General features: G+C 43.8%; 1 protein-coding gene across 1 annotated transcript; it reads right to left on the reverse strand.

Annotated features, from left to right (window-relative positions):
- Positions 1 to 9,778: 9,778 nt before the first annotated feature.
- On the reverse strand, positions 9,779 to 22,885 carry LOC310757118 (uncharacterized protein). Its single transcript, XM_083602311.1, has 2 exons — positions 22,722 to 22,885; positions 9,779 to 11,188 (listed from the first exon to the last, which is right to left on the reverse strand). The coding sequence occupies exons 1-2, from the start codon at positions 22,795 to 22,797 to the stop codon at positions 10,305 to 10,307; spliced, it is 960 nt and encodes a 319-aa protein (XP_083458437.1). The 5' UTR covers positions 22,798 to 22,885; the 3' UTR covers positions 9,779 to 10,304.
- Positions 22,886 to 23,279: the final 394 nt, after the last annotated feature.

Genomic DNA, 23,279 nt, shown 5'->3' on the forward strand with positions numbered 1-23,279 from the left:
CATGTTACAGTTACAGATAGGTAGCCGTGTTGGTCTGCCATAGTCAAAACAAAAAAAATTTTTTTCTTTCCAGTAGCACCTTAAAGACCAACTAAGTTAGTTCTTGGTATGAGCTTTCGTGTGCATGCACGAAAGCTCATACCAAGAACTAACTTAGTTGGTCTTTAAGGTGCTACTGGAAAGAAAAAAAATTTTTTTGTTTTGACCTCATGTTACATTTGCTTCATGTTACGTTTTTTCAGGTTGCATCCTGTGGCAACCCTGAAGTACCGGAAAGGGTTACTTCTGGGTTTTGCCGCTCGCGCATGCGCAGTAGCGCTAAATCGCACTTCGCGCATGTGCATAAGCACCCAATCACGCGCACCTGCGCAGATACGGCACTTCTGGTTGTGGGCTTTTCATGCTGCGAACTGGCCTCTGGAACAGATCCTGTTCGCAACCAGAGGTACTACTGTACTGTGGTTTCGTTTTAAGAAAATGGCTCACTTGATAGAGTTAATGGTTCATTTGTTGCTGTTGCTGACGGTTCTAATGGGGTGGGGGTTTTTCCAGCTTGTAACAACGAAGAAATAAAGTTGGTTTCTTTGATGATCCCCGGCACTGTACTTTGATGGTATACTGGCTACTCCTTGCACCATCTAGAAGAGCTGATCTCATGGGTGCACATAAGAAAATAGAGTGTAACTTAAAAAAACCAAAAATCAACCCTAATTTTGAAATGCAACACAATGCAATGAAATTTCGTAACTCTTGGAATATCAGATGTGGATAACTGAGCATCAAATATTTGCAGAATATCCAGAGATTCTTTGCAAATACTAGGAATGTGCATTGCTTGTATGCAGCCTGATTAACAGAGTGAATTTGGCTGATTCATGACAGATTGCTCAGATTCCTCCTGAATTAGATTGCATCATTAACAAGCATGTCAAGGTGAATTAGGCAGTTCTCAGCGTTTGTGTAGCTCCATTGCCTTGTTTTTTCCCTAAAAGTTCAACACACAACCTCCCCCATCTCCCCTTCTTTCCTGAGAAATGAAAGCAAGCCCACAGGAGAAATTCCCAGATTTGAAGAGGGGAGAGGATGGAGAGATGGGGAGATCTTTTATTTCAACATGCAGCTTAGGTCCAGGCTGTTTTGGAATTTGAGTGACAACTAAGAAAAGAAGATAACTTGAGCGCACAAAATGTGTTCTTATGAGACACTCAACTTTGATAGTGCTGGGCATCACCTGTTCCAAGAAGTGGGAATTGTACAAGAAGCTCCCCATAAAATATTTTAACATGAACTGCATTTTCTCTGCTCTAATACAATCTCCACAATTTATGAATATGATCGTTTGTACATACATTTCCAGCTTCAAAGCACCAAACCCTCTTTGACTCTAAAACCTGAATTTGCTGGTATGCACTGTGCACCTACAAAATAGTGACAGTCTGGAAATGACCACCATAATTTCACACAAGAGAAAAGTCTGATTTTCTTCTGCAACCAAGAGGGAAATTGTTATATTTGTGAGTGTCTGCTGCCCTCTAGTGAAGAGTATCATATTTACTGGTTGTATGTCTCTCCATTGCCACCTCCTGGAGAAAATAAAACAGAGACTAGAGTTGTTTTTAAGGCAGTTCAAGGCCAAGGCACATTGATATGAATGTGTGAACAGCATTATTATACCCATGTGCAGATGAGAAGGGGGATGTTAAAAGACAGGAACATAGGGAGCAGCCTTACAGTCAACGAAACCATTGTTCAGCTATAGATGGGCCCCAGTATTGTCTAGGTCATTTTAGGAATGGAAAGCTCTGCAAATCTTGGTTCCCTCCATTTCTCATTTTTCCAATCTTAAAATCAGTTCCCCACATTAGAGTAGTATGTATGTATGTATGTATGTATGTATGTATGTATTTTTTAAAAAATATCCTCTTGAGAACTCATTAGCATTTTAGTGCAATCTTCTCCCAATGCACATAGCTTTGTATGCAGTTTTGACTAATATATACATTTTTGCCACCAGTTTCCCCTTATACGATGCATCTGTTAAGTTGTGGGTGAACATATCAGCTATTCTTCAAACAGCTCTTGTTTATTCACAGGCCAGAACTGAATTGAAGGGTTCAGCCAGCCTGCTTATATAGAGCTCCACTACAACGCAACAGTAACCACTTTCTGTAACTATCCAATCACTGAATGTCACTTTCAATCCCTTATTTGCATGTGTGGACTTGAGTGAAAACTATCTACAGTATTCCCCTGCTGGCCCAGGGTGAGACCTTCAGTACATAACAGCATCTATTTAAGTCATTTTCACTTATATCTTCCTTTTTACACACAGTTTCCCCTGATACGTGCATTCTTGTAAACACTGGCTGGTTGGAGAAGTGCATCGCAAAATGCAGCTAAGTGCGAATTCTGAAAGACCAGCTGTGTTTCAATTTGCATACTGTTTCCAAATGTGTGGATTTGATAGCTTCTGCTTTAAATATGTGCTGAATTGAATCCCACCCCCCATCCCTTTTCACTTGTCTTTAATGGGTGGCCCAGCGAGACCCACAACCAGGGTAGGTCACAACAGCTGCACTATGACCATACAAATATATGGTAAAAAAAATTAAAAGATATGGGTCCCTACATGCATGTTTGGGTTAAGAGTTAGTCCCCAGTCTAAAAAGATTGAAAATTGCTAATGTGGGGGAAGGTGTGGCCTTCCTGATGTTGTTGGACTCTAACTATACCTAATAATATGCTGGCTGGAGTTCATGGGAGTTTGTCTATTAATCAAAATAGTATCTGAAGTATCTGAAGTGTGCATGCACATGAAAGCTCATACCTAAAACTACTCAGTTGGTTTCTAAGGTACTACATTATAATTTTTAAACTCTTTTGGAAGGATTCTTTTAAAGACTTTCTTAGATTATCTAAATTTTTTGAAAACTTGATTCTTTTAAGAGAGTTTTAAGGTTTTTAAGAAGAGTCTTTTTACCTATCTTCTAAAAGAATTGTTTTAATTTATTTCGACTACGGCAGACCAATACGCCTACCTACTTGAATCAGAGACTGGTTAATTATTATAATAATAATAATTTATTATTTATACCCCACCCATCGGGCTGGGTTTCCCCAGCAACTCTGGGCGGCTCTAAACAGAATATCAAAAACACGAGAAAACACCAAACATTAAAAACTTCTCTAAACAGGGCTGCCTTCAGATGTCTTCTAAAAGTTGGGTGGTTGTTTATTTCCTTGACATCTGATGGGAGGGCATTCCACAGGGCGGGCGCCACCACCAAGAAGGCCCTCTGCCTGGTTCCCTATAACCTCGCAGTGAGGGAACTGCCAGAAGGCCCTCGGCGCTGGGCCTCAGTGTCCGGGCTGAGGTTGGTGTGGTAGTTCCCCATTTTGCTCCACTGTGTCACCCCATCATCTTTCTCTTCAGGTCTTCTTGGCGAGTTTGCCACAGACACCTGGCTGGCTTCTGTGAGAACAGAATGCTGGACTAGATGAGCCATTGGCCTGATCCGGCATATTAGTGATTTCACTCAGTGTTTCGGCTCAGTGATTCCACTCAGTGAGTGTCCGAATCAGGCTGTGCTCTGATGTCCATCCATCCCATCTTCGTCACCAGTATTAAATAGTGGGTGGACATATCAGACGACACAGAGATGTCTCCAAGTAGTTCTTTATAAGTAAGCTGCAACTGAACTGAGCTGAACAGCTCAGCCGGCCTGCTTTTATAGGCAGCCAGCTGTCAACATTGTAACAACAACACCCCAGGGTTTCCTGCCTAAATTAACTGACGTGGACCTGAGTGAAAACTATATACACAATACCCCTGGTGGCCAGGGTGAGAACTTCAATACATATTGGGGGTTGTTGGAAAAATTTAAAACAGGGATGCAGAAAAGGGAGGTATGGGGAAGTCGATGAAAGAAGGTTCAAGAAATAATGTGAAGAAATTATACGTGTTTATATGTTTGTTTGTTTTTGTATTGTTTTGTATTGTCTATTAATATGTGTTAAAAAACCAATAAAAATTTTATAAAAAAAAAAAAGAGAGAGAGAACTTCAATACATAACACGGGACGGTTCATTTTATGTTCTCAGAGTGTCTGGAACATGACAGGGATGAATGTGTACAGTTCCAATTCCACATGTAGCTTACCATGGGAGTACAATTATTTGGTAGCACCAGGGGCCACCAATCTAGAGGTACCCACAGGCCGAGGGGATAATAAGGATGAGGAACTCCCAAGAAACACATGGCCAGCAATGTAATGCTGCCAATTCCAAGATGGCTGCCCTTATTATGCAAGGATCTACTCTGAGTGATTCTCTTCTGAGTGAAGGCTGCTCTCCTATGGTCACAGTACATTGTGTATCCCTCACACGTCGGCTGAGTGAGATCTAACTGCTTAGCCCCACTCCCTTACCTCAGAGAGCATCAGTAGAGGCTTTTGCCTAGCAGGCAGAGGGCTAAAAGGGCAGTACTGAGAAAATACAACAGTATTGAGGCATCTGATCAAGATCTGTATTTTAAAATGAGCTTAAAAAATATATTTGTAGATGCTTGTGTGTTTTAAATGCCAGGCAGAAGACCAGCTGTCTAAAAGACTGGCAGGTGTTTATCTTCCTGTTCAAAGGCCTCACGGAGCTATAGCAATATTTCATGGTTGTAAAAGGAAATTACAGGCTGGGAGCAAAAGGTCACACTGACCATACAAATTACAGAATATAATCAAGATTGCAAAAACACAATTAAATAGTAATAATTATTGTGCCTCCCATTAGAGACTTGAGCCACAGGTTAAAAGGGCAAGAGCTAATAGGAACATCAGCTGGCTTGAAAGGGGGGGTGTAGATTTAAGGGGTTGCTTTCAAAACTGTTTTTATTAAGTTCCTTTTTACTTTGAAAAGGCCTTTCCTTTCCTTCTAAAAAGCTATATATGTTAATGTATGAAATATATTGGCTTAAATGTAATTATGCAAAAGATTTAGAAAGTAAGAAACGTTAGATTCTTATGTTAGATTCTTATTTCATAGAATCATAGAATCATGGAGTTGGAAGAGACCACAAGGACCATCGAGTCCAACTCCCTGCCAAACAGGAAACACCATCAGAGCACTCCTGACATATGGTTGTCAAGCCTCTGCTTAAAGACCTCCAAAGAAGGAGATCTTTCATAGATGGTGTGTGAGGTGAACCCAAGATCTCTTTTAAGATAAAAATTAAAAAACCATTAGCCATCTGTTTTGCAGTGAATAGGGCAATAGGGCAAGAGGTGAAATGTTAATTAAGGTGCCTTGTAGAGGTAAATATAAAATATATGACTACTTATTTGCCATTTATAAATAGAAGGAAATATAGCTCTTTGTCTCCCATAAAAGGCAATAGGAAATGGGTGTATCTTTTATGATTGGTTCTAGCAAACAGCCAATAGGAATTTCAACCAGGCTGATTGGATAGAGGCAGCGAAAGGAGGAGCAAGGGGGCTGGGCTGAGGAAATATAAGTGCTGACCATCAGGGCTGGAGTGGGCAGAGCTTTGGTAACCATATACCACTGTGTCTCTCATTTATTTGTCTGACAAATAAATTATTATTTTAATTTCTCTATTGCTGCGTTGAATATTTCATTCCAGCTAAGCGTTAACCACAAGCAGGGTGCTACAGTATGAGTCGCAGTGGTAACTGGTACCCATTAGGACCGGTAAAGTGAAAGGCAGGGAGCCCCCCCCACACACACACACCTTTTAACATATGTGGTGGACCTTTAAGGCAATACAAACTTATTGGGAGATAAATTTTAAAAAATAAAAAATTGTCCAGTAACACCTTTTGTTATTGTTTAGTCGTTTAGTCGTGTCCGACTCTTCATGACCCCCTGGACCAGAGCACGCCAGGCACTCCTGTCTTCCACTGCCTCCCGCAGTTTGGTCAGACTCATGTTTGCAGCTTCGAGAACACTGTCCAACCATCTCATCCTCTGTCGTCCCCTTCTCCTTGTGCCCTCCATCTTTCCCAACATCAGGGTCTTTTCCAGGGAGTCTTCTCTTCTCATGAGGTGGCCAAAGTATTGGAGCCTCAGCTTCAGGATCTGTCCTTCCAGTGAGCACTCAGGGCTGATTTCCTTCAGAATGGATAAGCTTAATTTTCATGCAGTCCATGGGACTCTCAAGTGTCTCCTCCAGCACCATAATTCAAAAGCATCAATTCTTCGGCGATCAGCCTTCTTGGTCTCTAAGTTGCTACTAGACAATTTTTTAATTTTTTAATTTATTTTGACTGTGTCAGACCAATATGGCTACCTACTTGAATACTGGGAGATGATATATAATGAGCTTTAAAAAATGTTCAAAATACTTTTGTTAAGAAGCCAGAATCCATTTTTATTAGGAATTTTAGGTGCTGAGGTACCAAGGGAGTACAAAAGACTATTAATGTATGCGACGATGGCCAGGATGCTCTTAGCCCAAAGATGGAAGGAAGACACAACACCTACAAGAGAAGATTGGACAGCAAAATTGATGGACTATGCTGAGATGGCCAAAATGACTGGAAAAATCAGGAATCACAACAATAAAAACTTTAATAAGGATTGGGGAAAATCTGTAATATATTTGACAGAGCACTGTAAACAGTTAAAAACATTGGCAGCATTGAAATAACACTTGCAATGTGAAAATGACTATAGGAGAAAATAGAGTTTTATGGATAAATGGAGGATAACATGATATGCAGTGAAAATGGTTATTAGTGGACTCCGCAAATAGGGAGGATGGAAGTCCGAGAATTCAGAGAATTCTATTATCTTTTGATTTTATTTTTTTCTGTGAATGTAAAACCAAATTGTAAAACCAATAAAAATTATTATTTTAAAAAAGACAGGGAGCCCCCAGTAGGGGGAGCCAGAGCCCAGGACAGGCAGAGTTTGATGCCCATCTTCTTCCCTGCAGAATTCTGCAAGGGCAGCACTGAGACTTAAGGAGGATAAGGAAGCAGATAGGCCATGCCAGGAAGGCAGGCCAGTGGGAGGTAACGTATTTTTCGCTCTATTGGACGCACCGGACCATAGGACGCACCGGACCATAGGAGGGGGAGAATAGGGGGGAATTTTATTGTTCTCCCCCTCAAAAACAAGGTGCGTTCAAGGTGCGTTTAAGAGCAGGTCGGGGAACAGCGCAAAGGCTGCGCGCAGCCTTGCCACTGCTCCCCGAGCTTGTGGGGCTGGCGGTGGGGGGAAGCGCTGCTTTCCCCCACCGCCAGCCTCAAAGATCCCTGAAGCCTTTGGAGTGCAGCTGCACTCCAAAGGCTTGAGGCTTCAGGGGCATCCCTTGTAGCCTCCGTAGGGCGGCAGGGTGCCTTCACCCCGCCGCCCTGTGGAGGCTTTGCGCAGCCATCCCGAAGCTGGAACAGGGAGACGGAGGGCTGCGCAGCGCCCCGTCTCGCTGTTTTGGCTTCAGGGACAGCAGGCTGCTATCCGCAAGCCTTGGGAGCCCGGTGGGAATTCCCGCCGGGCTCCGCAGGCTTGCAGAGAGCTGCCCGAAGCCCGGGGTGCACAGCGCCATGCTCCCTGGGCTTCGGGCTGCAGGCAGCTATCCGCAAGCCTGCAGAGCCAAGCGGGAGTTCCCGCCGGGATCCGCAGGGTTGCGGATAGCTTCCTTAAGCCTGGAACGGGAGAGGGGTCGGTGCGCACTGACCCCTCTCGCTCTCCAGGCTTCAGCGAAAGCCTGCATTCGCTCCATAGGACGCACACACTTTTCCTCTTCATTTTTGGAGGGGGAAAAGTGCGTCCTATAGAGCGAAAAATGCGGTACATGAAGGCAGACAGAGGTTGATGGGGGCAGGGCCCCATTCGCTCCAGTGGACCAGCCTCCATTGTCAAAATACCACCATTTATGCCACCACTAATTTAGCCAGCTAGCCCTGGTGATCATCTAATGTTTATTGGATGGATTTTCCCCCAAAATTGATTTTTGAATTCTGAATTTATTGTTATTCACGTTTTATACTGTATTTTATGCTGTTTTTTGTTGCATCAAGTAAGTGTTTTAAATTTGTTGTTAGCCGCTCTGAGCCCGGTTTTCTGAATCAGGAAGGGTGGGGTATAAATAAAAAAATGTTGTTGTTGTTGTTGTTGTTGTTGTTGTTGTTGTTGTTATTATGTACTTACGTTTTTCAAGCAGGTTATGGTTTCTACACATAAGCAAAATGCATTCCACAACTAGGTGCTGCTTACGTCATATATATATGTAATGTTCTGATAATCTTAAATATAACTGGAAGCTTTGCTCGAGAAATGGGTGTGTTTTATCATGAGGAGAAAAGGAAAACTGCAAGCACTCCCTTACTGAACCAAGATCTAGCTCCTGTGGTAACATTTCTAGATCCACCTCCCTTACTTATCGTACTTCTTGCTGCAAGTCAATTCCTCTTGAAACTCGTCCCACTCTCTCCACACACACACACCCAACACCTCCTAAACCTTGCATAGCACTCCAGAGTCTCATCGTCTGGTACCAATAAGAAGCACCTGATTCCTTACACAGTCGTTGACGTCTTCAGAGGAGCCCCCTGTTAGTGGTACCCAACGGCTCAGACATTCATGGCTTGTATCCACCAAGAGCCATGTCTGTGTTCAATATTCTGTGGAATTTCCCTCCCAGTTGAAGACAGACTTGGTGAACTTCCAGCACTTGGGGAAGGTTTTTTAAATTTTCATTTCAGCAGTCATTTTCCTTAAGGTCCCCCCCCCCCCGATTTCCTGATTATATTTTAACTGATTTTATTATTATATTGCATCCCTATTGTGCACTGTTTTATACAGTAATATAAGGTATGCTAGTGACTAAAATTGTGGAAACCTTTTGGGAAAAGTGTATTTCTGAGGTTTGATGGCTCATAACACCACTTTTTTGGGAGTAATACCATACACACACACACATATATATATCTCGACGTAATACCATATATATATATATATATATATATATATATATATATACACACACATGCAAAGATAATTTAATGAAGAATTTAATGCAATAAAGTTTGTTCCATTATCTGTATTCTATCAAAAGATATAGCCAAATAACCAGAAAAAGGAAGCACAACTTGCTTAGGCTGATATGTAATAGCTTTCCTTCATTTGAATGTAGCCAATGAGGATGGGCGTTTAGAGAGCCAATCAGGTGTTATGAGCCATCAAACCTCGGAAATACACTTGTTCCAAAAGGTTTCCACAATTTTGGCCACTAGAGTATATAAAATAAATAAATAAAATAGTGAGGTCATGACCAAGGTGAGATTTGAATCTGGGACATTTCTCCCACAAACACACACACATACCCTGCAACTTTTCTCCAATGTAAATAGGGATGTCTTCTTGTTGCTGCTGCTGTTATATTACTACTTATACCCCGCCCATCTGACTGGGTTCCTCCAGCCTCTCTATAAAGGGCTGCCTTTGGATGGCTTGGGAGTCAGATAACTCTACACCCTCCAACATTTCTCCAATGAAAATAGGGACATCCTATGGAAAAGTGGGACATTCTGGGATCAAATCAGAAACTGGGACGGCTTCTGTAAATCTGAAATTGTCCCTGGGAAACAGGGAAACCTGGAGGGTCTGCACATACACGTGACAAAAGAACCTATGATGTTGTCTCTCTTATTCTCCTCGCCATTTATTTTGCCCTCTATTCTACCACAGTACCCCCAAATCCCAGTGGTGGTTGTTCTTGTCTCTTGAACCTTGACTACAGATTCAGGCTCCACACAGGTAGTAGTAACCAAACAGGTTTATTAAGCAAGGTGATATACAGCTTTTTGGCAGTGCTCTTTATACAAGCCTGCAGCAGATTCCTAGCTTAATGAAGATGGGGGGAAATCTGGAGGCTGGGCTGTACTTGAGGAAACAAAGCAGAGTTGATTCACTATGCCCAAATACAGTTAGGGATAGATAAGTCTGCCCACTAAGATAAGGCAGCGTTTCTGTTCACGCGCAGATTTGGGATGTGCGAATTGGCAGGCTCCAATTCAAATGGAAACCAAATTGAATTTCTCCTCCGATCCCTAAGTACGACACACCTTTGTGTAGCTCTTGGGTAGATGCAGTATTAAATTGCCAAATGAAAAACAGTGTGTTTTTAAAAGCATATATTGTGCTTACTTTTTATATCTTGTCAGTAATAAGAAATAGAGGTGATCTCAAGGAGAAATAGGAGGTTGGGGGAATGAGACTCCCGACCAGCCTTCCTTTTTTGTTTTCCTCATTCTCCAAAAAGGTGAGGACTGCTTGGCTGTGCCTGCTTAATAAAATCTCTCTTCTGAGTCTGGGACTTCTGGGAGAGAAGGCTGGCTTGTCTGAGGAGGTTCAGGTATGGTTGGTTGGGCAGTGGAGGCTGATGCTTCTGGCAGAGATGGGGAGGAAAGGAATTCAGATCCAGTGGGCTGGGGAGAGGCGGGGGATATTTGTAGGGCTGGCTGTGGAGAAGTAGGCAGATAAGATCTCCTGCCAGCTGGCTTGGGATCCTCCAGCAGTTTCTTCAGGTCAGGAAACCAAGAAAAGAAGTCATCCGGTGAGGGAGCCTCAGAATTTTCTGGCGTGCTAGAAAACACTTTCAGCAAGGGCCCCAAGATTTTGGGCAGGTCGGTAAACAAAAAGGAATCCTCGTCAACTGGCTTCCCTTCTTCAGCTGCCTCCTCCTCTTCAGCGGCTCTCTTGGCAACCAGCCTAATGAAGTTAAGAGCATCGTCGTCACTCGACATCATTTCCTCCACCTCTTCCTCTTCCAGCTCCTCAGCAGCTCTCTTGGCAATGAGACTGATAAAGTTAAGGGCATCATCGAGGTCAGTTGGGTCTACCCCTTCCAAAATGTTGGTTTCCGCTCGCCTGTTCTCCTTTGGGGACACTTCCACGTTACTCGCTCCCTCCTCGTTGGCGTCTTCTTTCATGGTGTCTTTTGGGGACTCGGTTGCGCCTACTTTGTCAAGTGAAACGGTCCCATCGTATTCCAGGGAGTCGTCATCACGGTCGGCCTCGTCATAATCCATTTTAGGCTCATTGGCATCGATCTCGTTTTCATCCAGGGCCTCCTCCTTCTCAAGGGTACCGGCCACCGATGGATTAGCCACGCTGAGGGATACAGGAGCGCTTGTTGCAGCAGTGCTTCGAAGGCTCATACATGTCACACCTGGGAAGGGACCACAAAGAGGAGAGATTGTGAAATGGTGGGCCTATAAACTGAGAAACCCATGCCACATGCCCAAGCCCAATTTGTACATTACGGAGGTTTTTTTAGGGACATATGAGGAAACACCATTAGCCAAAGAACAAACAAGCAGTAGACTTCCGGGTTAGCGCGAACAGCTAATGGCGGATTCCCTCCGAGCTCTGGAGGGAATCGGCTCTGCTGGGTCTTGCTGCTGCAGCGATGCTGCAGCGATGCGGGGACCCTTAGAAATCACAGGCGCTGAAGCCTGTGAACCTGGTGACTCGGCGGGCACCATTTGCGCCCCCCCGACCTGCGAAGGAGCCTTTTTAAAGGCTTCGGAACGGGGGACGGGGTGAGCAGCGCGGTGCTGAGAGTCGACTGCTCCTCCTGTGGAGTGAAGCCGCGTGCCATGGTTGGAGAGCGCTGACTTCTTCTTGTGAACAATTGGACTCTAAAAGTAACAACCCGTGAGTAGTACGGAAATTGGACTTGTTAAGGAAATTTTCTTTTGAATTTGGCACGATCGGGGAAGGCGCAAACAGGAAGTCCGCCTCCCCGTCTTGTAAAAAATTTAAAGCAAGGACTAGTTAACTAAGGTCGAGAGAACTTCTTTTTTTCTATTGGATAAAAGATATTAATTTCACGATTTGGCAGTATAAGTATAAGTAATTTTACTGGAGGATAAGAGCTAATTTTGAGAGCCGAAGTGTCACACACACCCCCCCCCCCCGGACCCAGGAGTGATTCGCCAGAGAGCTTGCTGAGGAGAAATAGAAGAGTTTGACAGCTGTCAAAATCAGCTGTCAAGAAGGAAAAAGAGAACTTTGTTTCTGCTGTCTCTGCTGGATATATTTGTTGCAATTTGGTTTTATTTTGTTGAAAACAAGGAAGAACTGATACAAACTAACCTGACTTTTGGATTTGAACTGGAAAGAATATTAAGTTACCAAAATCCCTCTAGAGGGGGATTTGGGACATTACAAGAATGGCTGGAGGAGGGAAAATTCAGGCTGGGTTGGACAGAGTTTTTGTTCTCTTGGGAAAGTTACAAGGCCAAATTGATGTTTTGGCTACAAATGTTGCAACTCTGGACTTAACAGTAAATAACATTACTGAATTTGATAAGGATTTGACTCAGGAAGCCCATGCAGCTGGACAAAAAGAGAAACTTGAGAATTTTGAAAGTGTGGAGAAGGAGACATATGTTGTTCCTGAGGAGAAGGAAGGAGGAGCTGTTATTCTGCAAATGACAAAGGAAAGCCAGAGGCCTGACAGGATGCTTACAAAGGAAAATAAGAAATTGAACCAGAGGCCTGACATGATGATTACAAGGGAAAATAAGTACTGGATGATGAAAATCTGGTTTGAATTGGAGATTGAAGAATGGAGAGATCTCCTTATGTGGAGATCTGAAGACCTATGGATTACAAATTTGATTAAAGTGGAAGCTGGAGGTTCCGCGACAACTGGACTTTTGGGCCCTACTTTTAAGTATGGAGGTCTGGCTGGAAGAAACATGGACCTTATTGGGACAGAGCTGCTCCGAGATCTGGTGTTTAATACTAGGGACTATAAAAAAAACCGGCAGAGAGGAACTGAGAGAGAATTAAGAGCCTCGGACGTGAGATCTCCAGGCTGATAGTAGATTAAGACTGATGGACATTTGCTGGGGATCGAAACCGGGAAAGGGGGTGGTGAGGTCTGGGAATCCAAAGGGTGTACAATTATAATCTGTTTTTTATTTTGTTTGGTTATTAGTATGAAAATTGGGGAATTCGTGGAAGGGAATTTGGGTCGACTTTAGAAAAAGGTTTGAGCACTGAGGTACAAATATTGATGTCTATAAGTTAAAATTGGTTTTTCTAAAATGAATTAAATATAAAAAGGTTAAAAACTGGGGATAGGAACTTGTTGAACTAACAATTTGAATTGGAATACAAGAAGGGGAGGTGTGGGGAAGTCAGGGAAATATGGTATTGAAAATATGGAATTGTAAAACTTATGTGTTTTTAATTTTTTTTGTTTTTTCTTTTTTGATTTTTTGTATTAAATGTGGAAAATTTCAATAAATATTTTTTTTAAAAAAAGAACAAACAAGCAGTATACTCCCAGAGATCTGCTCTGTACCACGTGATTTCTCTGAATATGCAGGTTCCTTTCCTCTTGCTTCATCTAAGGTGTTGCTCCTGTTGCTGCCTCAGGCAGCCGCCCACACACCAATGACTCCCAAGGGATTGAGAGTTTAAGTGCAGGCCTCACCCTATTTGTATGGCAAAGGACAGGTGACAATGTTTCCTTATCCATCTATCTCCATATCAGTCCTATGATCAGGTGTTGTTCCCATTTAACTCCTAAACAGACTCCTGTGTTGCAATATAGACAAGCTGAACAAAATAACACAACACGATGGCCAGTAACAATGGCACTAAACACTATTTATAGACTAATACAAATGATCAGAAAATGCAACCAAAGTCTCTAAATCTTCTTCACCAACTGGAATAATTCAAAATTTCAATAAATACATAATCTGTCACCAAATATCACCGGAACAGAGTTCCCGGATAACCAATCTGTTTTGTTCAATGCTTCATCAGCCAATCTTGATCAATTCTTCACCAGCCAGACTTGTAACTACAGTATCATATGACCACTGATCCAGAGCGTATTTTCTACAGTGTTTATATTTACTTACATGTAAGATTGGCTTGTTAAGAAATTGAACTGCATCCTTCTCATATTAATTCTTACAAGTCTGGCTGATGAAGAATTGATCAAGACTGGCTGAAGAAGATTTAGAGACTTTGGTTGCAATTTCTGATCATTTGTATTAGCCTATAAATAGTGTTTAGTGCCATTGTTATTGGCCATCGTGTTGTGATATTTCGTTCAGTTCCCATTTAACTGGCTGGACCACATACCAAGTCAGGCCACTGGTCCATCTCAGGTGTTCTGATATGGGGCTTTCGTGGTCCTACCTGGAGATGCTAAGGGATGAAGCTGGGACCGTCTGCATGCAAAGCAGATGTTCTACACTGAGCTATAGTCCTTCCAAAACAAAACAGGCCTGCAAGTCTTACATGCCCGTTCAGTAAATCTATAGCAGAGCTGGATTTCAATTGTGCTGTCTCTAAGTCCAAGCACAGTTATACTGTCATGAGTCTTTCTCATTGGCTGATTTCTACATCCAGGAATATTTCAGGCTGTTTAGGAAAATAAACAGGGTTAAAAAGAACTTCCCAGTATGCGAAATCAAGTTGCCATTGGCATTGTTTCCTCTGAGTAACAGCACTGCATAATCCCAGTGAAGTGGCTCTTAAGTGTTTCGCAGGTAGAAAATCAACAGGTACAGTTGCACCGCCTTGCTGGGAAAACTACATCTCCTCGATATCTGCCTAAAATGTGGATACTAAAGGCACAGGAGCGCTACTAGCAAAATCAGGCAGAAATTCAACCAGCTGAGAATTTCCCTATTACTCTCTCAGTGGTGAAGTTGAAGCTTAACCTGTTGGATTGGCCTGGCCCCAAGAGATTAAATGCACAGAAGCCCCTCCCAAAAATCAAGGTGACTTCTGACTTATCTTTAAATGGTAAATGAGTTATTTGTTCATTTAAATATTTCACGTACCACACTTTCCTAATAATACCACACCATATAAAACTACAGTACAATAATAACAAAATCATCAATAAATACTGGTTGGTAATACAAAAGACCTGACTGAACAATACCAATTGTTGTTTATTAAAGCTTTTTTATTCGTAGCGTTATAATAAAAGACAAAACCAGTGAAACAGAACAAACCAAAATCCACAACTAAGAAATAGCAGTACTGTATAAATGAGCTTCTTTACATTAAGATAAGTCTGCCATATGTCCGGGTTCTCCCAGACACATACGGGATTTTCACTGAATTGGTAAAATGCCCGGGAAAACCCGGACGTAGGACAAGTAGGGCAGTATACTTTTAAGAGCCATGTAAACAGAGGCAAGAATAATTTCTGCCAAACATCTACTGTCAAGGAGTTATGCAGGGCAGCAGAGCTCGCCTTGGCAAAGACGCAGACCCCTCGTAAAGGCCAGCCAAACCTCTTATTTATTCAGGTCTTATTCAGGAAGCACAGCCGTCAATAATTTTAATTGTATGTCTCAAAACGATCCAGCTCCGCCCTGAAACCAATTAAATTGTTTGTCACCTTCAGCACACCTTTGCTGGAATGCGGAATTCATAGCTGAGGGATGAAAGCTGCTATTGCTTCAGACAGAAGGATTGGGGGGACCTGGGGTCCTCCAAGTGTGGTTAGACTCCAACTCCCATCAGCCCTAGAGCCAGCATGGCCAATGGTTAGCGATGATGAGAGTTTACTTTACTTGTCCACTGAAAATTTTCAATGAAATATAAATATATATATTTTTAAGGGATGAGGAGGGTTTGAGAGCAACAGCACCTAGTTCTCTGCTCATGAACTACAACATGCAAGAAAATAAGATAATTCAGAATGGGAGGCTTGCTTTATTATTATTTAAAGAAAACTCCCCATTTTTTTAATTCTTTAAAAAGATAATTTTGAAATGCTTATTGAATAAATTTATACCCCATCTTCCCTCGCAAAGGAGCCCAAGGCAGAAAACAGATGGTTAAGGAACTTAAATCCTGCCTTGCATTATACAACCTTCTCATCCAAGCAAAAGTTAGCATATATTGAACCAGGTTGGAAGGGTTTAGGGAGCATGTGAGAATCAAGTTGCCCCAGAGACCGCTCTGCAATAAGGATAGATTAATCAGCCTGCTTCAAGTCTGTGTCTGCTTCACGCGTGTTTCTTCAAAAGTCTGCTCCAATCAATTCCCACTGTAATCTCAAATTCTAAAATCTCCACAAAAATGCATTTTTAAAGATGTAATCAAAATTGTATGTTGATGCATATTTATTCCCAATACATGCATTTTTAAACATATTTTTATCCCAAATGACACATTTTAATGCGTTCCCATGCATTGCTTGAGCTGAGAACTGAACTGCGGGCAGAATCCAAAGAATAAGTACATTCCTATCCGTGTGCGAGTTCCTGGAAGCGCAGGTCAAGTCGGTTTGCATCATAACATGAGGAAATCAAGTTTCTCAAGCCCCCCTACCTTGAAATCAATCTCACGGAGTTCAAGCCGTACGTGCCTATTTCTCGCAAGGGTCAAGCTCTGACAATGGGAGTTCTGCAGCTCTGCAGAAGCCAAAATTCCACACAGTGTGGAATGACCAGCACTCTGTGATGTCATCCAAAAACGTCCCCTCCAATCCCTGGGGCCATTTTGAACTTGAAAGTACCTAGATCACTTTGGAGAGAGTCTTTGCTCCAACCCCAGGCCTATATGTGAATCAAAGGTTACTCTGCTTAAACTAAGCTTTGATGTGCATCCCCCTACCTTTCAACACCCCCGTGGTCCCTTCCAACTCTACAATTCTAGGGCTAGGTCTATGCCTTTCCCACAAATGTCTTAAGGCGATGAGTTAGATCATAACTGGGGAACACTACTGCTGGTCTTCCATGGACCAGAAACACAACTCACAAAATAGGCCCAACTTTTTGAAACTCCTTCCCATGAGAAATCAGACAGATGCCGTCCCTGCTAAGTTTCAGGCCTGGCTAGGTTAAACAGACTTTGTTTCAGGAGGCCTCTGCACTACGAACATTGTTCTAATGTTTTCTATTTTCTGATGGTTTTGATTTTGTATCTTTTATGTTTTTTGTGTTGTTGTTTTTTGTAAGGGATATAGCTTTCTTAAATAAATACATCAGTGGGTTGTTGGACATGCACTCTGCACATGCTTGGCAAACCGTCACCGTGATCAACTCCCACCGGGAAACCAATGTCCCCACTGTGGAAGGACGTGTGGATCCAGAATTGGCCTCCACAGTCACTTACAGACTCACTGTTAAAACCGCATTTATGGAAGACAATCTTACTCAGCTACGAGTGATTGCCAAAGAAGAAGACACTCTCTGCAACAAGGGTTGTCATATTGTTGTTGTTGTCGTGTTCCTTTCTTAAGAAAATAATTAAATATATATATATATTCCTTTTGGGGGGGAAATGATGAATAAGTGGATAAATTGGTGGAGATCTCTTCTTATGCTTTGAAAGGAAGCATTTTTAACAAAAGCATGATGAGGAGAGGCAAGGCTGAGCTAGTATTCATTTGCTAGTAGGCATGCTTGTCATTTCATAAGCAGCGTTCACCCTGTGGCTGAGGGCTGTGATGTGAGCTTTCTTCTGACGTTCCAAATCAGCCAGAAATAATGCATCCAAGGCAGGGACTCCTAAATCCCCACTGACTTCAAAGAAAAAGTTGCATATACATTCTTGGCTCTTTTAGCAAAGTTGTTTTTTTATTTGGCTGGTTTCTGTCTTAGTCTAGTTAGAAATTATAACCAGTCATTTTAGCATGTGATGGTTTAGCAAAGCAGGCTGATTTTTATATAAGGATTACGGGTTGTACCCAACGTTAGCCATACTCCAGGCTTGATTATTATAACTCACTCTACGTGGGGCTGCCCTTGAGACTGACCCAGAAACTCCAGCGGGTGCAGAATGCCGCAGCGAGACTCCTTACGGGGTCCTCGCCGCAGGATCACATTCACTGCACTGGTTCCCAGTGGAGTACAGGATCAGGTTTAAGGTGCTGGTTTTAACCTTTAAAGCCCTATACGGCCTAGGACCCTCGTACCTACGGGACCGCCTCCCTATGGAGGACCTTATGGTCTTCAAATAAAAACATCTTGGAGATCCCTGGCCGCAGGAGGTTAGGCTGGCCTCAACCAGAGCTAGGGCTTTTTCGGCCGTGGCCCTGATCTGGTGGAAGGCTCTGCCACAAGAGACTAGAGCCCAGCGGGACCTGACATCTTTCCGCAGGGCCTGCAAGACAGAGCTGTTCCACCAGGCCTTTGGCCAAGGCACAGTCTTGTTGTGGTCCCAGGATGCTTCATATCAGAATTGCCACAACACAGAACAGTGGGGAGGATGGGTGAATACCTTGCCAACTTGTCGTCTCTCATCCAGGAGGACTGTCCCTCTCGCCCACATCACTGTTTAAATTCAAATTAAGGGCTTCTGATCATAACAGCAGCAGAAGAAACTGAACCGAGTTCAGTAAAACCATGGGCCAACGCTTACTTGGAATGCGTCAGAACCAGGGAGGCAGGAGCATTTCATTCTTCAGGAATCTTGATGTGAATGAACTTGATCTGCAACTCCCAGAGTAACGTGAACATTGGAGCACAGACACGATTTGGACTTTTCCCTTCTCTGCATTTTGCAGCACAGTTCTGGGCTTTTAGAATTGTGTACTGGCTGGGAAAATGCTTTCAAAAATACAGTGGAACCTCGGTTTTCGAACGTAATCCGTTCCGGAAGACCGTTCAACTTTCGAAATGTTTGAAAACCAAGGGTCAATGGGCAACTGGCAAAATCCATTGGGGAAAGAATGGAAAAACACACAGTGGAAGCCGTTCTACAGTGGTACCTCGGGTTAAGTACTTAATTTGTTCCGGAGGTCCATTCTTAACCTAAAACTGTTCTTAACCTGAAGCACCACTTTAGCTAATGGGGCCTCCCGCTGCTGCCGCGCTGCCGGAGCACAATTTCTGTTCTCAACCTGAAGCAAACTTTTTAACCCAAGGTACTATTTCTGGGTTTGCGGAGTCTGTAACCTGAAGCGTATGTAACCCGAGGTACCACTGTACTTCCGAGGTGCGTTCGAAAACGGAAGCAATTATTTCTGGGTTTACGGCATTCAGGTTCCAAATCGTTCAGCTTCCGAGACACTCAAAAACCAAGGTTCCACTGTAGATATTTAAAATTCAATTTTTCAGACTGTAAAGGTAAAGGTAAAGGGACCCCTGACCATTAGGTCCAGTCGTGTCCAACTCTGGGGTTGCGGTGCTCATCTCGCTTTATTGGCCGAGGGAGCCAGCGTACAGCTTCCGGGTCATGTGGCCAGCATAACTAAGCCGCTTCTGGCAAACCAGAGCAGTGTACGGAAACGCCGTTTACCTTCCCGCTGAAGCGGTACCTATTTATCTACTTGCACTTTGACGTGCTTTCGAACTGCTAGGTTGGCAGGAGCAGGGACCGAGAAACGGGAGCTCACCCCGTCATGGGGATTGGAACCTTCTGATCGGCAAGTCCTAGGCTCTGTGGTTTAACCCTTCCAGACAGACTGTAAATTAATGCAAAAAGGGAAAGGGGTCCGAATGGACTAATGAATGAACACATACCCAACTAACACAGACAGGAAACAGAATGATCCGTTGATCCTTATTGCATTTTTGTGAGTTTCCCACAAGCATCTGGTTGGTCACTGTGAGAACAGCATGCTGGCCTGACCTAGCTCTTATCCTTGATCACAACATAGGCTGAATGCCAGCGTCTGCGCATCCCACAGAGTGTTGGTTGAATGGCAGCACCCATGTACCAAATTTGTAGTGCTCGTAAAGACCCATAGCGAATGGTTCTTGATGGAGGATTTGATAGCGTTTGAACATGGGTTACTAACATCTTGGCAGGCATTAAACTCGTTAAATGTCTTCAGCTTGGCCACTCTCTTTCAAACTCGCCAACTTCAAAGGGGTAATTATGGGTTAGAACTAGAGATGGATGATACCTTGGTCACACTCGAGAAGCAATCTAGTTTCACCAGTCTAACAAACTCGGCTAGTACTTCTCCTTTTTGGGGACAGAAACTCTGCAGGCCCAGAGCCATGCATGATATGCCAACTCAGACACAGGTAGATATGGCCCCACAGCATTGGCCACATGATGCAACTTTTTTGCTGAAGCTAAGAAGGTTGGGGTTAGGACAGTGCCTGAGTAGTAGACCACTTGGGACCTCTTTATGTGCCCTTCAACACGACTCTAACAAAAATCAGGATGCCTGTCTTTTGGTGTGGCGCTCTCGTGGGAGCCAGCACCACCTCAACCCTATAATAATAATTTTATTATTTATACCCTGCCTATCTGGCTGGGTTTCCGCAGCCACTCTGGGCAGCTCCCAGCAGAACAGTAAAAACACAATAAAACATCAGACATGAAAAACTTCCCTAAACAGGGCTGCCTTCAGGTGTCTTCTAAAAGTCAGATAGTTGTTTATTTCCTTGACATCTGAAGGGAGAGGGTTCCACAAGGAGGGCGCCACTACCGAAAAGGACGTACAGGGATCAAATTAGAAGTCAGGATGACTTCTGTAATTCCATGAATGTCCCGAGCATGGTTTGGAATTGCCCAAGAAAGATGTTAGAGGTTTTTTTAGGAAGGAGGAAGGCCCATTTTGGGGGGGTTCAGGTCAAAGTTGTTGGGGTTTTTTTAGAGGAGCCACAGTTGTTCAGCTTCTGTGGAGGGAGCCAATGATCTACCAGTGATCTACCGCAGAGATCCAGTGATCTACTGGTAGATCACGATCTACCTGTTGGACATGCCTGACCTAGATGAAGACAAGTACTTCTACCCCTCACTGATTTCCATCTAAAGGTTAATAAGCATCTCTCTCTCTCTCTCTCTCTCTCTCTCTCTCTCTCTCTCTCTCCCTCTCTCTCTCTCATTTACATTGTTAAAATCCTTTTTCACCCATCTGGAATAGCTATGGATGAGTTACTTAAATCTATTTTACACAATTGGTGCTTTAAAATAAAACGTTTCTCTAACAAACAGGTATGCTGATTGCTTGCCTGGCCTCATGAAATATTAGCTACAATTCCTTCAGCATCTCTCCACACTGGGGGCCTAAGCTGTGGCTCTCAGAGGTGCTGCTGAACTACAATTCCCCTTTACCCCTGACCATTGGGCCAGGCTGGCTGGAGCTGATGGGAATTGGGAGTCCAAAAAGATTTAGGGAGCACAGTTTAGACCCACCCCCTTGTTCTAAATTTTCAGGCAGTGGGGAATGAAGAACAGCATCAGCGTTTGAATCAACTCAGCATTCCCTCCAGCATCCTAACCTGCCGGGACACAGGACCATTTTTTCCTAACATAGTTCTTAAGCATTGTGGTGTCTAGTCATATATTTCAAACCAGCTACTAGGGTAACTCATAGACAGGCTCCATTTTTTTTCCAGCCCAATCAAAGTAAATCCTACTTCTTTCCAGAAGACAAAGCCATTGCAGGGCCCGCCTTTGGTAATATGGCACTCTGAGCGAAGACAACATTTGCATCTCTGCCCCCCCAAAAAAATATTTATTCTTTTCACAATAATTGCTTTGGGTACAGTTGCTTTTTATGGACATTATCAGCAGATACCCATATAAATACAGTGCTACCTCGGGTTACAGATGCTTCAGGTTACATACACTTCAGGTTACAGACTCCGCTAACCCAGAAATAGTACCTCAAGTTAAGAAATTTGCTTCAGGATGAGAACAGAAATCGCTCATGGCGGGGTGGGGCAGCAGGAGGCCCCATTAGCTAAAGTGGTACCTCAGGTTAAGAACCATTTCAGGTTAAGAACAGACCTCCAGAACGAATTAAGTTCTTAACCTGAGGTACCACTGTATAGAATGATGATGATGATGATGATGATGATGATGATGATGATGATATACCCCCTCCGTTCAGTGCCTTGTATGGGGGAAATCTCTGCACTGCCCAAAATCCACCACTGGCAATTCTTACAGTATTGTGAGGCTGGTGGCAGGAGGAACTGCGGAACTGCTCAGCACTGTTTCCTTGTGACATTACTGGCTATAGCACCATCTTTTGAGTGACTTAACGGGCCTTTTTCTCCCCCATCCCACCCCCAACCTGGCTGGATCCCACATCATCCTGGGAAGCAAAACAAACCGGAGGAACAGTCTTTGTTGCTGGGAGCTAAAAGCAGTCAGAAAGGAGCTCTACTTTCTCCCATAATCTGTTACAGCAAAACCAAGAAAGGGTCTTAAAGGTAAAGGTAAAGGGACCCCTGACCATTAGGTCCAGTCGTGATCGACTCTGGGGTTGCGGTGCTCATCTCGCTTTATTGGCCGAGGGAGCCGGCGTACAGCTTCTGGGTCATGTGGCCAGCATGACTAAGCCACTTCTGGCGAACCAGAGCAGCGCACGGAAACACTGTTTACCTTCCCGCCGGAGCGGTACCTATTTATCTACTTGCACTTTGATGTGCTTTCGAACTGCTAGGTTGGCAGGAGCAGGGACCGAGCAACGGGAGCTCACCCCATCACGGGGATTTGAACCACCGACCTTCCGATCAGCAAGTCCTAGGCTCTGTGGTTTAACCCACAGCGCACGCGTGTCCCGGCAAGAAAGGGTCTTACGGCTCCTTAAAAGACTAACAACACGATCCTAACTGTGGAAATACTACTGAATCTTGGGTAAGTGGAGTTAGAATCGCAGCCCATTAGATTTCACAAGCTCCTACACACTGCAATGAATGTGCTAGTGTTTAAGGAGCCACAAAACTCTTCATAGTCCTGTTTTATTATGTTCCTTCCCACCCCCACCCCCTGGGACCACCCTGTCAGTTACCTACCTTGAAGAAGAAGAACCACTGCCAAGACGAAGGCAGATTTCACCCCCAGGGGCATCTTGCCCGAACTGAGCTTCATCCTTTCTGTTTTGGCAAGTTCAGGACCCCGCTTCGTAAGTCAGGACCGGCTCCGCACAGAGAAAATTGCTCCAGACGTTCTCAAAAAGTGGGGGTGCCGCTTATATCCTTGCTAATGGGATGAAGGGCTGGGTTTCCCAGACTGCCAGGGCGTGGTGCATTGCTATCACCTGCAAGGAAGCGCCTTCCCTGATGTTTCAACAGAGCAGACGCAATGTTTGGAGAGCATCCTCCTAAAGGGAATTTGGCAAGAGGCGACAGGAATGACGAAAGGAGCCTGGCCGATGGAAGTGTTTGGGAATGGAATTATTGTGGAACAGCAGCATGCATTGACAAGAACGTTAAGGAGAGCTCAGCTGTGTCGAACCCAGCCCTGGTTGGTCCAGCATTCTGTTCTCCAAGTGGCCAATCAGATGCCCATTGTAAGTCCACAAGCAGAGGCAGATTTAGGGGAGCCCAGCCAGTTTGGTTGGGATGCAGGTG

This window comes from Podarcis filfolensis, assembly GCF_964270895.1.
Source record: "Podarcis filfolensis genome assembly, chromosome: 2".
Classification (NCBI taxonomy): domain Eukaryota; kingdom Metazoa; phylum Chordata; class Lepidosauria; order Squamata; family Lacertidae; genus Podarcis; species Podarcis filfolensis.

What these genes read in the sequence shown, in the direction of transcription:
- LOC310757118 (XM_083602311.1), bottom strand. Translation starts at nt 22,797, where the DNA reads ATGAAGCTCAGTTCGGGCAAGATGCCCCTGGGGGTGAAATCTGCCTTC. An exon ending in AGTGGTTCTTCTTCTTCAAG is followed by an intron (nt 11,189 to 22,721) that starts GTAGGTAACTGA and finishes GTCCCTTCCCAG; the next exon opens with GTGTGACATGTATGAGCCTT.